Below are 13,775 nucleotides of genomic sequence, written 5' to 3' on the forward strand. Positions count from 1 at the left end.
TAACATCACCACCATTTTTGTGAGAGGCATGAAAGGGAAGGCAGAAATGGTAAAAGGAGGAGCACAGATTTATGTAAAGCAATATCAGGGCAGGAGGTCTGGTCTAGAGGGTAGAGCCTCCGTCTGCCTGAAGATAACATCCACAAGGTCGCTAGTTCGAGGCCACCGGCACCGTGCGACCTTGAAGCAGCGGACAAGCTGAAGCCGAGCTATTCCATCTGGTCTGAGCATGGGAGGATGGAGGCCAGAATGTGAAGCCAGATCGGAATGAAACACCTGAATGTAGTGGTTCTTGAAAGAAATAACCTTCTTTCAAATTGTAAAAATCCCTATTTAATAAGGGATTTAAATAAAGCCTACCTATGTAAACCGCCTTGAATAAAGTCTTGAATAAAGACCAAGAAAGGCGGTATATAAATACCTGTTATAATATATTTAAGAAAAATATTAAAAACTAAAAATGGGTCCCATGTTGCAGACTGGGGTTCAAAGAGGGATTCTCCAAAATTTGAGAAAACTGGACTTGTCCAAATGTTTTTACCTCCTGCCCGTCTACTTGCTCTATAATACATCTGTCAGTCTCATTTCCTGCTTCAGCAGAACACTCGAATCAATTCAAAACATCCCTAATGTCAGAATACATTTTTCTGTAAGAAAAAGGGTGAATAAAACTTGTGCAGTCATCACTTGCAATGATAGTGGCTCCCAGCTGTGTGCCACGGAACCCTGGGAGCACTGTGGTGAACTCACAGGGGGCCACAGCCTTTTCTTCCTGGCTCTGTCAGGAACTGCCACCTTGGCTGCTGAAATTGCACAGTTGTTGTGCAAGTTCTCTGGAGAGTACTGTGGCCAGCTCGCCCGTCTGCTGTGTGGTGCTGCTGCAACAGGACACCATGAAAGAAGGGCACTGTGACCAAGGCACATTTGGGAACCACTGGTATATGTGTTCATTTTGCTGCATGTACAGCTACTGGAAGGATCATCTGAAAGTTGCAATGAAATTACAGCTGTGTGTCACCCACACATCAACCTTTATAGGCGCCACATGGTCTTAGAGTTTTCAGACAGATAGCAGTTCCTTGAAATTGTTGTCTTGGAATAAAACTATTATTTCCACTGTGAGGGATGGATTTACATGTTGCACTAAACCACCTTTAACAAACCACCTGTAAAAAAGCTTCAACAGTGACTTGTCTCTTTTTTGCAATGGAGGAGGTTATCTGCATAAGAGAATGATGCAAGGAAGACAGTGTTCACACCTTCCCCTCCAGTTGTTCTCCCCGGAAACTCCCTTCCCAACACCATATACCAGGGCTTTCAAACGGGGGCGTTGCAACGCCCCAGCCTGTGGGCCCAGGCCTCTGCCCCCTTAAGGGGCGGGAGCAGCCTGGAGGCAGGGAGGAGGCAGCGCCGTGATCACGCAGCTCAGGGGGCTGCAGGGGCTTGGGAGCACTTACCCAAGCCTCCTGCAGCCTCCCCAGGGTGCGGGGAGCCTGGTGCGAACCTTTAGGGCTCCCCACAGCAGTGAAAGTGAAAGTGGAGTGATCCTGCTTCACTTCCGCTTTAGCAGAGGTGGGGCGCGATCACTCCGCTTTTAAATTCACTGCTGCAGGCAGCTCTAACAAAGGTTCGCAACGGGCTCCCTGCACCCTGGGGAGGCTGCAGGAGGCTTGGGTAAGTGCTCCCAAGCCCCTGAGCGGTGCAATCCTGGGGTTCACGCCACTACCTTCCACCCACCCCTGCTGCCTCCCCCCCTGCCCCCGCAAGAACTTACAGTGGCTCAAACTCTCCTGGAGAGTTTGAAAACCACTGCCATATACCTCTGTCAGTGTTTCAGACCCACATTTACCTCATCATGCATGTGGAACCCTATAGGGACACAAGCAGATGGCAAGGTGAATAAGTTAACATTTAGGGCCCCTTTCCTTAGCCAAAGCAAAGCACCTACCTTAGACTACTGTGTAAAAGACAAAGGACTACTGGGTGAACCTGAATGCATGCTGATGCAGCACAGTAGATACTAGGGTAATGAATTGGCTCTACAGCTCAAAAATTTGTTCCTTCTGCAGAGTCCTTTTGTCTCAAGATTTTTGAGAGCTTTTGGAAAGATCAGGACACCTTCAAAATGGCTTAGTTCTTCTTGCCTAAGCATAACTGCTTTCATGGGATTTTACTGGCTAATGAATGGCTGAAGTTCTAAATTAAGTACAGTGCCTGCCTGTATCCCTGCAGAACTCCTCTCCATAGTATGGGGAAGGAACTGGAGAATGAAGGTTTGAATGGGGAAGGAATGGAAGCAGGAACCCTTGACATTCTGAAGCAATAGCAAGACTCTTATCTTCCCTTGAATCCAGCTCAGTTTCTGCAATTTCCTGCAATGAACCAGCTTTACACCAGTCAATCTGGTTTTTGATCACTATCCTGTCATTAAACCCTCTTTTGAACATGCCTGCATATCATGGTCATGTAAAGTCCATAAGTCATCTCTATGGACACTTCCATTGTTCCCAGTAATCAAGAAGATGTGCAGGAACTATAGCTACAAAGTTTCTCCTACTCTCAGGAAAAGCTTGGTAGGTAGAAGGCTTGTGTATCCAGGATGACTGCATGTGCAGACAAATTTTTTGAAAGAGTTGATATACATTACCCAATGTTTAGTTTCATCCTGCAGAAGTGGCTAGTGCACTATAGTAGGGCCAGGGAACCCAGGTTTGGACCCTAACTCAGACATGAAGCTCACTGGATGACCTGAGGTCAGTCACAGTCTAACCTACCTCACAGGGCCATTGGGAGGATAAATGAGGGTGGGGAGGGAGATAATCTTGCTCACCACTCTTGTACACCACTCCTTGGCAGAAGAGAAGAAAAAAATATCTAATAAATAAATACCAAAATGCACACTTCTGTTGCTCCATTTTCTTCATGACATTTTACTTATCACTCCATGGGGCTAGTTAATATTTGCCTCCCTGAGTATGCCCACGGGCTTTCCACAGAAAGATCAAGGTTGCAGTTTACCTTGGCAAGTTGTATAAAAGAGTGATACTGCACTGAACGTACCCAAGGCCAAGACTACAAAGCAGGAGATTCAGTCATTTTGTTTGGTAAACTGGGGTTCATTCATTCTCCTGGAAACAGTCAAAGACATTCCGCCACCCAAGGAAATGAAAAATTAGCATCCTATCACACACACACACACCCCACCGCAGCTGGCTGACTACCAGAGAATGAGGATCACGCACTAATCAAAGGTTACATCTGAGGCATTCATAGAGGTGCTTTGGGTGTGGCAGAAAACAGATTCCTGAAAAGGAGCTCTTGTTCCACCTGTAATTTCCTTCAAAGAGAAGAATGCTGTTTTGTTTGGCAGACAGTGGCTGGAAAAAGTCAGAGTACCCTGCCTGATGCGTATTAGGATTGCAAGTAATGGCATTATAAACTGCTGGAACCACTAGTTCTTTCCTTAATCACTTTGAAGGTCATTGTGAAGTCCACGCCAGCTCATCGGGGGACTATAAGTCAGCCACCAGCCTAAGCAGCTTCACAAGGATTTTGTAAGAAGAGCAGCCCAATCCTAACCTGTGCTGGAACAGGCCGGCCGGTTGACCTGCACTATATCTAGCACAGGGTTGGAGGTGAACCTGACACAGTTTGGAGTAAGGGGACTTCTGTTCCCTTTCCTTGAGTAAAGCCCCAGCCACTTCAATGGGGCTACTCAGATCTGTGCCAGCTTAATCACAGATGCAGACCCAAGCATCCCAGTGTAAGGCTGGGCTGCTTGGGAACGGGATTAGGATTTAAGTGCCAGAGGTACCACCACCTGGGCCTGGCCCACCCTCTCTGTCCTGGAACTAACACTCACAAACCCCTGCGTCAGCAGCCCACCACTGGCACAGGGCTTGATCTGGCATGGGGAGGCCATTGTGAGTCCTTGCACCAGCCTCCCCAACTCCCATGGTGGCACAAACATGCTTTATGTGCAACACCTGGAAGCCGATGCAATTTAGGATTGCGCTCTGAAATAAATAGGTAAGTGCTACATGCAGCTATCATCCCTGAGCTACTTAGAGAAAGCACAGAATAACACTATGAGAAATAGTTTGAAAAGAATGACTTCAGAGCAGGATGAAGCAACTCACATTATAGCTGATCTTGTCGAAAATATGGAATCACTCCAGACAAGAGCTGTTATTTACTATGTCTAAATCCTAATTCTAAGGCATCTGCCAACACTGTATCAGATGTCCTTCTCCCAATATAAACAGCTGGCAAACACAAGAAATAGCTAGGTCATAACTGTGGGCCGTGAGAGCTCCCGCGTGTGGCCTTTAAATGACTTTTGGCACACTTGCATTCTTCCACAGCTATGGCTACAAAGCAGGTATGCTCCATGAAGTTTAGGTTAGGAGATTTAACTGAGTCTGCACTCTGGACACTATTTGCCAGCCTGCAACACAATCAAAAGGGTCATTGTGAAGTTGAAAGGCTGCTAGGGAAAGCAACTCTTCAGTAAATTAGGATCTTGCTTTCCTCTGAACAAAGAGAATCAATGTATACTTCTGAGAGTTTTGTTGTTGAGCAAACACAAAGTGTGACTATGAATAAACTTTGTTTTTCCTCCTTCTCCTGCAGGCTCAGAAGAACAAAGATACATAAGAAAGTACACATACGCTTTCCTCTATCAGGAGGGTCTCATGACGTTCCACAAAGGAGCCCTTATCAAAACTGTATCCAGAAATCTGATCTGCACCAGCAGTTCATCTCAAGTTTGTTTCACTTGAGCTTGTTCTACCTCAACCAGCACCAGTCTTCACAGATCACCCATATGTGCTACTCTCACGCAAGATTCTATAGTAATGCTGAATTTACACAATTGCATGTGTACACCTCACTCAGGCTGCAATCCTAACCACACTTTCCTGAGAGTAAACTCCATTGAACAAAATAGGACTTACTTCTGAGTAGACCTGGTTAGGAATGTGCCCTAAAGAGGATACTGCACCTTTTGCACTGTTATGTTTGAAACTGAGCACAGGTGTTTCACTAGTGTTTCCCACAGCAAATGTGGAATAAGTGAATGACAGTCATACACTCTTAAACAACATTGCATGCCTTAAGAACCCATAGTCCAATGAAGGCTGTTCTACGTATGTTTGCAGTGAAAGCTGTTCTATATACACTGTGTATTGGCAGCTAATAAGATTCTTATATAAAGCAGACCTAACTTTTCTGTGCTTTGCACAGAATCAGCTGTTCTTTTTCAAATGTAGCTCAGAGAATGCTAATTAATGGATTATTCCTACATGAGGCCATGGATTAAGCTAAATTCTCTCTGGAATTTTTTGGCTGGTAGATAGGAGAACATTAGAGATCTGTGACTGCAGGGCTCAAAATTATGGGAGAAGATGGAGGGTGGCCTTTAATGAAATCCACAAGTCCCCATCACTGATTGGCACTGATTTTAGTCAATTATGGCTCTCCTGTAGCCTCTATAATCAGTAACTAAGGGGGCCATCACAAATTGTAAGGGGTTAAGCCCTCTCACCAGAATTTGAATAACTCAGGGCACAATCCTAACTAGGTCTACTCAGAAGTAAGTCCTATTTAGTTCAATGGAGCTTATTCTCAGAAAAGTGTGGTTAGGATTGCAGCCTCTATCTCCCATCTTAAAATGTTTCAAAAGGCAGTCGCATTGGTAGGGAACAGAATTGGAATCACAGTTCTAGACTGGAATCATAGTATTAGAATAGGATTCAGTTTAGCACTTCCTCCTCATACTATTTTTCAAGTGTAAATCACATGCTCTAGCTGCTAAATGTTCCTTTAGTGGGTTATGGGTTATATATTTAAGCAACAGTTAAAAACTCAATCACAAACTACAGTCCTGGGTGCCATTTGGCATGTCCTTGCTATTCTTGCTAGAATGTACATGTGTTCGTCAAGTGTGTCTCTCTTGCTTTTGATCCTATGTTAACAACATCTGCTGATGTCTGCAAGTAGTCTGACAGAGGATCAAAGTTGCTTTCAATACCACTTATGAAAATATTTCTATATTCTGTTGGGAGGGAGATTCCGTCCACGTTAGGCAACTCTGATTAACAAGTTTGATTTTTACTCTCCTTTAGCTAAATTAGCAATTTACAACCGTCTGTCCTGAGTGTTTTGATACAGGTAGATCATTTTACTAGAAGGAAGTTTTGCTGCCAACTATTTTGGGGGAAATGCTCTAAAGTTTAAAACAAGGAAAGTCAGTCTCAAAATGAATAGATATACACCACAAAGCAGAGCTAGGCTTCCTGCTTCCTGGGTTTTTCTTTTATAATTACAATTTTGCCACAAAACAGCACACTATAGATCCACATCAACCTTATTTCCAGGGTCACATGAAATAGCCTTAATGTTGCTAGGGGTTGGGGACTCACAACATTTTGTACATGCCAGAAAGTCAGTACCTACACTCTACACCTCCTCAGCCACACTTAGCTTAGCTTAAATTAAGGCAGTGTTTCTCAAATAGTGGGTTGGGACCCACTAGGTAGGTCACAAGCCATTTTCAGGTGGGTCCCCATTCATTTCAATATTTTATTTTTAATATATTAGACTTGATGCTACCATAATATGAGACTGCATTTGGGGAAATGTTACAGAGCTGTACTTTCAACAGGCTACTATGTATATGCTTTCAACAATGACAGTAAATGGGACTTTCTCCTGGGTAAGCGGGCGTAGGATTGCAGCCTAGGATTGTTAAAAAGTTTGAGAACCACTGAATTAAGGACACCAGATACTATTCATGTGTTTCCTGAAGTTGTCAATTGATGAGCTATTTCATTGCAGTTTTTATACTGATACCATTAACAAAAACATTACAGAATTCTGCCATTGGAAAATAGGAAACAGGTGACCAAATAATTTTGGAGTCAGATCTTGTGAATATTAGTTACAGAAGAAAAACTGCTAAAAAGAAATCCGATTGTGGATGAGCATGAAAATACTCTCCAGAAAATGGGAATATTTTAATATAAACACACTTCCCCTTGCAGAACTTCTTCAAAACATCATTTAAAGAATTCCTGCACTAATTCACCTCAATCATTTATAAATGCTGCCTTGCAAATATAGCAATACTGCTTCCACAGGTACAATTCTACCTGACTCCAAAGAGGACTTGAAGGAGGGTGCAGATCCCTGAGACAAAGAAGATGGTGCTAATCAGGTGACTCTGTGTCAAAGCATCGTGCTCTAGGCAAAGCCCTTTGGAAAGGATGAGAGGGATGGCCACGAGTCCTCCAAGCGCAGTCAGGTAGTGCTAAGAACCAAAGAGAAAAGATGGTTTATCAAAAAGGATCTATTATACTTGGTACAAGTTTTAGTATTAGTACAATGAGAAATTCTAAACCAGACCACACCAATGATGTCTGAAATGCAAATGGATTAAATGCCTGCCTACCTGCCTGCCTGGACTGGGACCCATGGCATGCAGAAAATAGGTAATTAAGCCTTTCTACTGTCACTTGTAAGATCCTAATTAAAATGTCCCTACCACCACCACCGTCACAGCTGTGAGTAGTCTCAGCAGCAAGGCTTCCCTCCTGGCAGAAATCACAGGCTCAGTGGGAGCATTTTTGTTGCAATGGGAGTGCAAAGAAAAAGGGTCGCTGAGCCTTTCCCTACATGCCATGGTCCTGATCCTGATGTACTCCCTCTAGCTACCATTTAAGTTGTTCTTTGCTGTTGTTTTGTTTGTATGAAAGTCTACACTGCATGCAGGATCAGTCTCAGATTCAATCCCTGGTATCTCTGTACAGGGCTCAGAAAGACTACTCTCTGATACCCTGGGCAGCTGCTGGCACTGACAGTAAATAATATTGACCTGGATGGAACAATGATATGAAATCTCTCCCCTACCCCTACAATTTTACTCAGCTAGCATATGTTTTTGTTCACCTCTGCAGCTCCTATGCACCAGAACTCCACAGCAGAAGAGGACCCTGAAGAGGCTTCTTGGGAAATAAAGCAATGCCCCAGAGGGCAAGGAAGAGGATAGAAGACACTTTCGACAGCAGTACTGGGGATAGGGCTGTAGCACCAGCTAAAGGGACAAAACTCTATTTCTGTGTTAGACCCACACAAGGCCTTTGCCTTGGCAGGCATCGTGGCTCACAGGATCTATGAATAAGTCTCTTGAGGCAGAAAAGACAACCCACATAATAATGACGGTTTGCTGCCCTTTAAGAACGCACCAAAAGCTGCTATCCGAGACGGGTTGCCTGTCCCTGTCTAATCACAGGACTGGCTTGAGCAAGGCAACACATCAACTGGTAGAGGTGGCACAAGGAAAACTTGATTAGACACACTCTTTTCAGGATGAAATATCAGGAAAGAGAAAGTCTAGGGCAGTGGTTCCCAAACTTTTTTGGCTAGCGGCTCCCACTGGCTGCTGCTCCCTATTAGGGCTCCCCATGAGGGTTGTATAGTGCGGCAGGTTTTTCCACAAGGATTCCATGTATCTCCTGGCTCCTCACATCTACACAATTCAGCATGTAGGGAAATAAGTGAAGGGAACTATGGGTTTCTTGTGGGTCTAGTTCTCAAAAAAGGAGGTAAGTCTGTTTCCGGGCTGAGTCACTGCAGACTGCAAGTTAGAACTCAAACGACAACATGTTCTCCATATACAAAATTAACGTGTTGTGGAACAGATTGACTAGGGCCCATTTCCAACGTGTTGGCTCTTTATGGCCTTATTCAGATGTTTGTTTTCCCATGAAACCCAACACGTAGGTTGGAGCGGCAGCAGAAGCACACTGGTAGGCTCCATTCCCCACAGTATTTGTCTGCAAGGACGAACATCATACACAGGAAGAGATTAGGAATGAGAGACTCTCTTTGGGTACAGCATGCAGACAAACACTGCATGCATGGGGATGGGATTCTGGGAGCACGTTGCCATGGGGGCAGGGAATTTGCCATTTAAACATGAGACTCCATCTGCAATCTGTAAAGCAGTGATGTCCAAATATGGGTTTACCATCCCAACAGCCATTTGTGTGAACTAGGCATAAGAACCTAAGTGCAGCCATGCTGGATCAGGGCAAAGTCCACTTACTCAAGTATCCTGTTTTTTACAGAAAACCAGTTACCTATGGGAAACCTACAAGCAGGAGACGAAGGTAAACCCTCTTTCCAACATTGTTTCCCTGCAACTAATATTCAGAAGCACACTACCCCTCAAGGCTTTTTTTAAACAAGTAGAGACAGGCAGGACACTACTGAATTCAGGTGAGGGAATAAGCTACACCATGACTTATGTATTAAAGGTGTGTGTAAATGACTGTGAGGCAGGTCTAGGATTGTCAGAGCCCTTTTGATGTAATGTGAGTATGATAGACCAGGCAGACTTGGAAGCGAATCTCCATTCAACTGTAAAGCTCACAAGGACCAAGACTGCAATGCTATCCACACTTTTTCTGGCACTTGGGGAGCAGGTAGTCCTCTCAACCAATAAGCTGCTATAGGTGCCTCTGAGATCTATAGGTTGTTTATGACATGCTTCTCGCCTTGTCGATGGTCAATCGTTGGTTTCTGAGATCTTCCTCAATGTTTTTGAGCCATGCTGCCTGCTGAACCATCCAATAGGTAAGTTGCTCTCTCTAGAGGAGCTTCTGTGGCAGCCAACTGGTGTTCATTCTGCGGAGAGGGCCAAACCATTGCAGTCTGTGTTTTTGGACTTGTTATTTGACTGATGGTTGATGATGATGGTTGGAAAATCCACACTTACCTGGGAGTAAGGCCCACTGATTACTTCTGAGTTTATATAGATAGCATTGGGCTTTGAGTCTGTTACTGTCTTTCTCTGTGTAACCTACTTTCAGGGCAGTTGTAAAAATAAATAGAACAACAGCCCCCGTGTATTCCACTTAGAGGAAGTGTGGGTTATAATGAGTACAAGGCATGCCTTTACTATTTGTGGGAAGACAGAATTTCAGCACCTTCAGTTTTTCCTATTATAGTGCTGCACCAATGCCAAAATTCTGCCTTTTATACAATTATTAAAGACATGGGCCCCTATTCTAAAATCAGTGTGGCACTCACAGAGGAACTGACAAGGAAAGTATCCTGAAAGATCCTCTTTCAGCAGTTGGTGAAGATGGGCCCTGAAAGGGCCTCTAAAACAAGAATCATCACTGACATGAGAGTGTGTGGATGTAAATTTTATGAGAGAGATGCAGAAAGACTCTTAGATGCCCCAATTTCACAATTATATATATGACTTTTGCATCTAGGCTGGCTTTAAGTTCAACAGAATATATTTTTAGTCACCTCACCACACTATCTGTCAAGACCCCCCCCCCCAAAAAAAAAATACTTGTCTTTTCAACCCTCACCTGAATTCCCAAGAAGATGCAAAGGTACCACGGAGGAATGTCGGTGACTGTGTAAGCCAGTCTGTTCGTGTCTTTGCTTTTGCTTTTCTGCCTCCCTTCATAGGCTGGGACTGTGGCATCAACATCAGGAAAATTACAATAATGTCCTCCATCATCAATCTGAAGGAACCAAGATAGAACATTACAGTTAGTGTTTGAATTGGGTACAGACAAAGCACTGACGTAAAAGTAGGTGAACGAGTGGGGGGGCGGACCCTGGGTGCAAGACTGGAGGGAGGTGTCTAAGATGATGGTAGCATATGGGGGGGTGACTGGGACAACACCCCCCCTACAGTGTTCTGAGTATTTCCCAGGCTCTCCAAGGGGAGGAGGGTGCAGCACCTGTCACTTAAAGGGACAAGCATGGTGGAAACAACAGAAAAAATTATCTATGGCAACAATCTAGACAATTATCTAGGCAATAATATACCATGAAGGTTTTCTTTACCCTGCCCTTTGTCCTCAGGATTATGCTGCACAAATGTAACACACTATTCGCTCCATATGTGGCCCAAACAGAAAATGTTTAATGAGTTTATTTCAAACAAAATGTTGATTTTTCTGCTACAAAGCAGAACAAGATCTTTTCTTTTGCATGTTAACAAGAGCCATTACAGGGGAGGAAGGGCCAGTGAAAGCGGTATTGCAAGACCCACAACCATCAGAGAGAAACAGAAATGGGTTACAAAATATGCAATAGGTCTGAGAACCAGCAAGGACTTGAGTGCTGGTCTGCACTTCCAACTCTATGATTACTGTTCTCCAGTTCAGTTTCCCTTGTGCAAAGAGGGGATGCTAGCAGTCTCCTCCACACAACTGCTCTGTGTGAACAAGAGACAAATGCTGTAAAGCAGAGATGGGCAACCTATGACCCATGGGACAGATCTGCCAAAACCATTAGTCCAAAGTCCCAAAAAGATATATCCAGTCCAGTCCATGGTGGTCCTAAGAAAGAATTCAAGTTTGTAATTTTATGTCTGGAAAGCTTACAAACAGGTGGTGGGTTGAATCTTCCTTTGAGCAACATGCTCTGTCTGGGCATACATTTCTCCATGTCATTCTCAGCTCTTTTTCCTTAACACTATGGCCTGATTGGGAGGTTCACGCATGTGTATCGAATGTGCAGTGCATTCCTACTACTGACGGACTGGTTGTCTGTCCCCTACGTGGAAGAAGGTTGCCAACCCCTGATGTAAAGCATACTATACACTGAAATAAACAAATAAAAATACAGGTGTGCACCACTTAACAACAGGGATACACTCGCCTATTCCTCATTGTAATGCAATTAGGTCATTAAGTGAACATTCAGTCCAATCTATTGCCTTTGTTATGTAAACAGACACTCCCTGCCAGACACTAGCTGGCTGCACAGGCTACTGGAGATAGATTGCCTATTCTTTGCATTAGGAACCTCTTTGTTGCATAAACAGACACTCTGCTGCAGGCTATGGGAGATGCGATTGCTTCATTAAGAGCATCTTTATTGTGCTTTGACCACCGTCTTATATGCGATCCATCATTAAGCAAACAGTTGTTAAGCAGTGCACACCTGTACTAATAGTAACAATATTTTTATAAGCTATTATATATTCTACCCTGTGCTTCTTAAGATGAAGGGCCAGCTCAAGTGTGCTTCATAATAATAAAAATATTATAACTACTACAGCCACTATTTATACAGCATGTTTAATATATGCTAAACTTGAGTAATGATGAATTTCTCTAGTACTTAGCAACCAAAATTTTACTTGGCTGGCAGAAACCTCCATACCAATTTCTGGTGTTCGTTCCTAGCACTGCCATCTAGATATCCCAATAACATCACTGGTGAACTAAGCAGGAAGTCATGGGCCTCTGTCATACCTATTACATTTCTCGTTCTTGTTCCAAGCCTTTCCATCTGATTACATGTTCATAATCTGCTTTATCCTCCCATAAATCCTTGCAGTGAAGGTTTTGGTATTTATGAATAAGACAGTTGAACCCACCAACAAATGAAACTGCCTTATGATGTCTGCCTATTGGTCCATGTAGCCCAGTATTCTTTGCTCTGATGGGCAGCAGACTCTCAGTATCCTCAAACTGGAGAGGCTAAGGGCTGAACCCAGTACCCTCTGCTTTGAAAAAGCAAGGATTATGCCCCCCTTAGGTGTGTATGAAAATATTTGATATTCTTTCTTGGATATATTCTGCCTCCTCGAATTTACCTCTGTGTCCCACACACATGTACACTTTCCCCCTTTAGTCCCTTCCATGCACTCTTTCTTTCCCCATAAGATCATACCAATCCTATGCATGTTTACTCATGGAAAAAATCTCATGAGCACAGTAGGGCTTATGCCAAAGTAAATGTATTCAGGATTACCACCTTAAAACCTGATGAAAGCAAGCAATGGAATAAAGGATAATGGTGGGAAATCTCTTAAATTATGTGCTTAAAGTATGAATTGCACTGTGTCTTCACCTATTCAAAAGTTCCTTTATGTTAATGACAATAAATACTTCTTTATCCTGTTTATTTGTTGCAGTCTGGGGTGGGGTTGAAACAAAGTAGAGGCAACTAAGCAATCACAGTAGAGTTAATAATAATGAAATTAAATATATTCTCTCTCCTGACAAATTTAAGAAAGAAAATGATATAAGTAACAAAAATGTTCCAATTGAACCAGAAGCAGAAACACAGCAAGAACAGTTTAAATACCCACAAGTAAAATTCATGTTTTGCAATAATCCAAATTATCCATTTTACATTAAATAATCTAGCATTGTTCATTCTTCCCACTTTTCCCTTCCCTATTATTTATTTTTGATTTTATTTGCATCAAAGCTTAATTATGTAGACATTTGATTCACAGAGGAAATGCCAACTTACTATAAAAACAGGGTTGTCCAGCCCATTTGGGTCTTTATCCGACGGAGGCATCTCCATTTAAGTTTGCTTCAGCAACTTTCTGGAGAGGCAAGAAAAAAATGAAAGAGGAGATTTCCAGCAAAAACCACATGCTTCAAATACTGAACAAGCTGGAGCGGAGAAGCTGAATTGCAAGAGCCAAAACTCATTTTCAGACATTCATGTGAGACGTACTGCCGAGGAATGTCCCTTTTCACTGGCACACTGAAATCTTTCTCTCTTTTTCCCTGTGAATGGTAGAAGATTTGTGTTCTGAAACCATCTTACCTGAAACCATCTTACCATCGTCCTGCTTCATACAGAGTGAATGAGTAACAGAGGCTGTAACAGTTCTATTCATACTTACTTGAGAACAAGCCCCATCAAATGCAGTGCGACATATTTCCCAAGAAGTATGCACAGGATCAGACTGTGAAACTGCGTAATTCTTAATGGAC

General features: G+C 43.2%; 1 protein-coding gene across 1 annotated transcript in view; it reads right to left on the reverse strand.

The window, feature by feature from the left end:
* The window catches only part of LOC136657568 (solute carrier family 23 member 1-like), a 31,035-nt gene extending 17,685 nt beyond the window's left edge, over nt 1-13,350 (reverse strand). Inside the window, exons 1-3 of the mRNA XM_066634485.1 lie at nt 13,300-13,350; nt 10,386-10,544; nt 7,152-7,309 (exon numbers count right to left, since the gene is read on the reverse strand). Coding sequence (XP_066490582.1) covers nt 7,152-7,309; nt 10,386-10,544; nt 13,300-13,350 — 368 coding nt within the window. The remainder of the gene's footprint in view (nt 1-7,151; nt 7,310-10,385; nt 10,545-13,299) is intronic.
* Between the last annotated feature and the right edge of the window lie 425 nt (nt 13,351-13,775).

Source organism: Tiliqua scincoides, chromosome 7, assembly GCF_035046505.1.
Source record: "Tiliqua scincoides isolate rTilSci1 chromosome 7, rTilSci1.hap2, whole genome shotgun sequence".
In the NCBI taxonomy this organism is placed as follows: Eukaryota; Metazoa; Chordata; class Lepidosauria; order Squamata; family Scincidae; genus Tiliqua; species Tiliqua scincoides.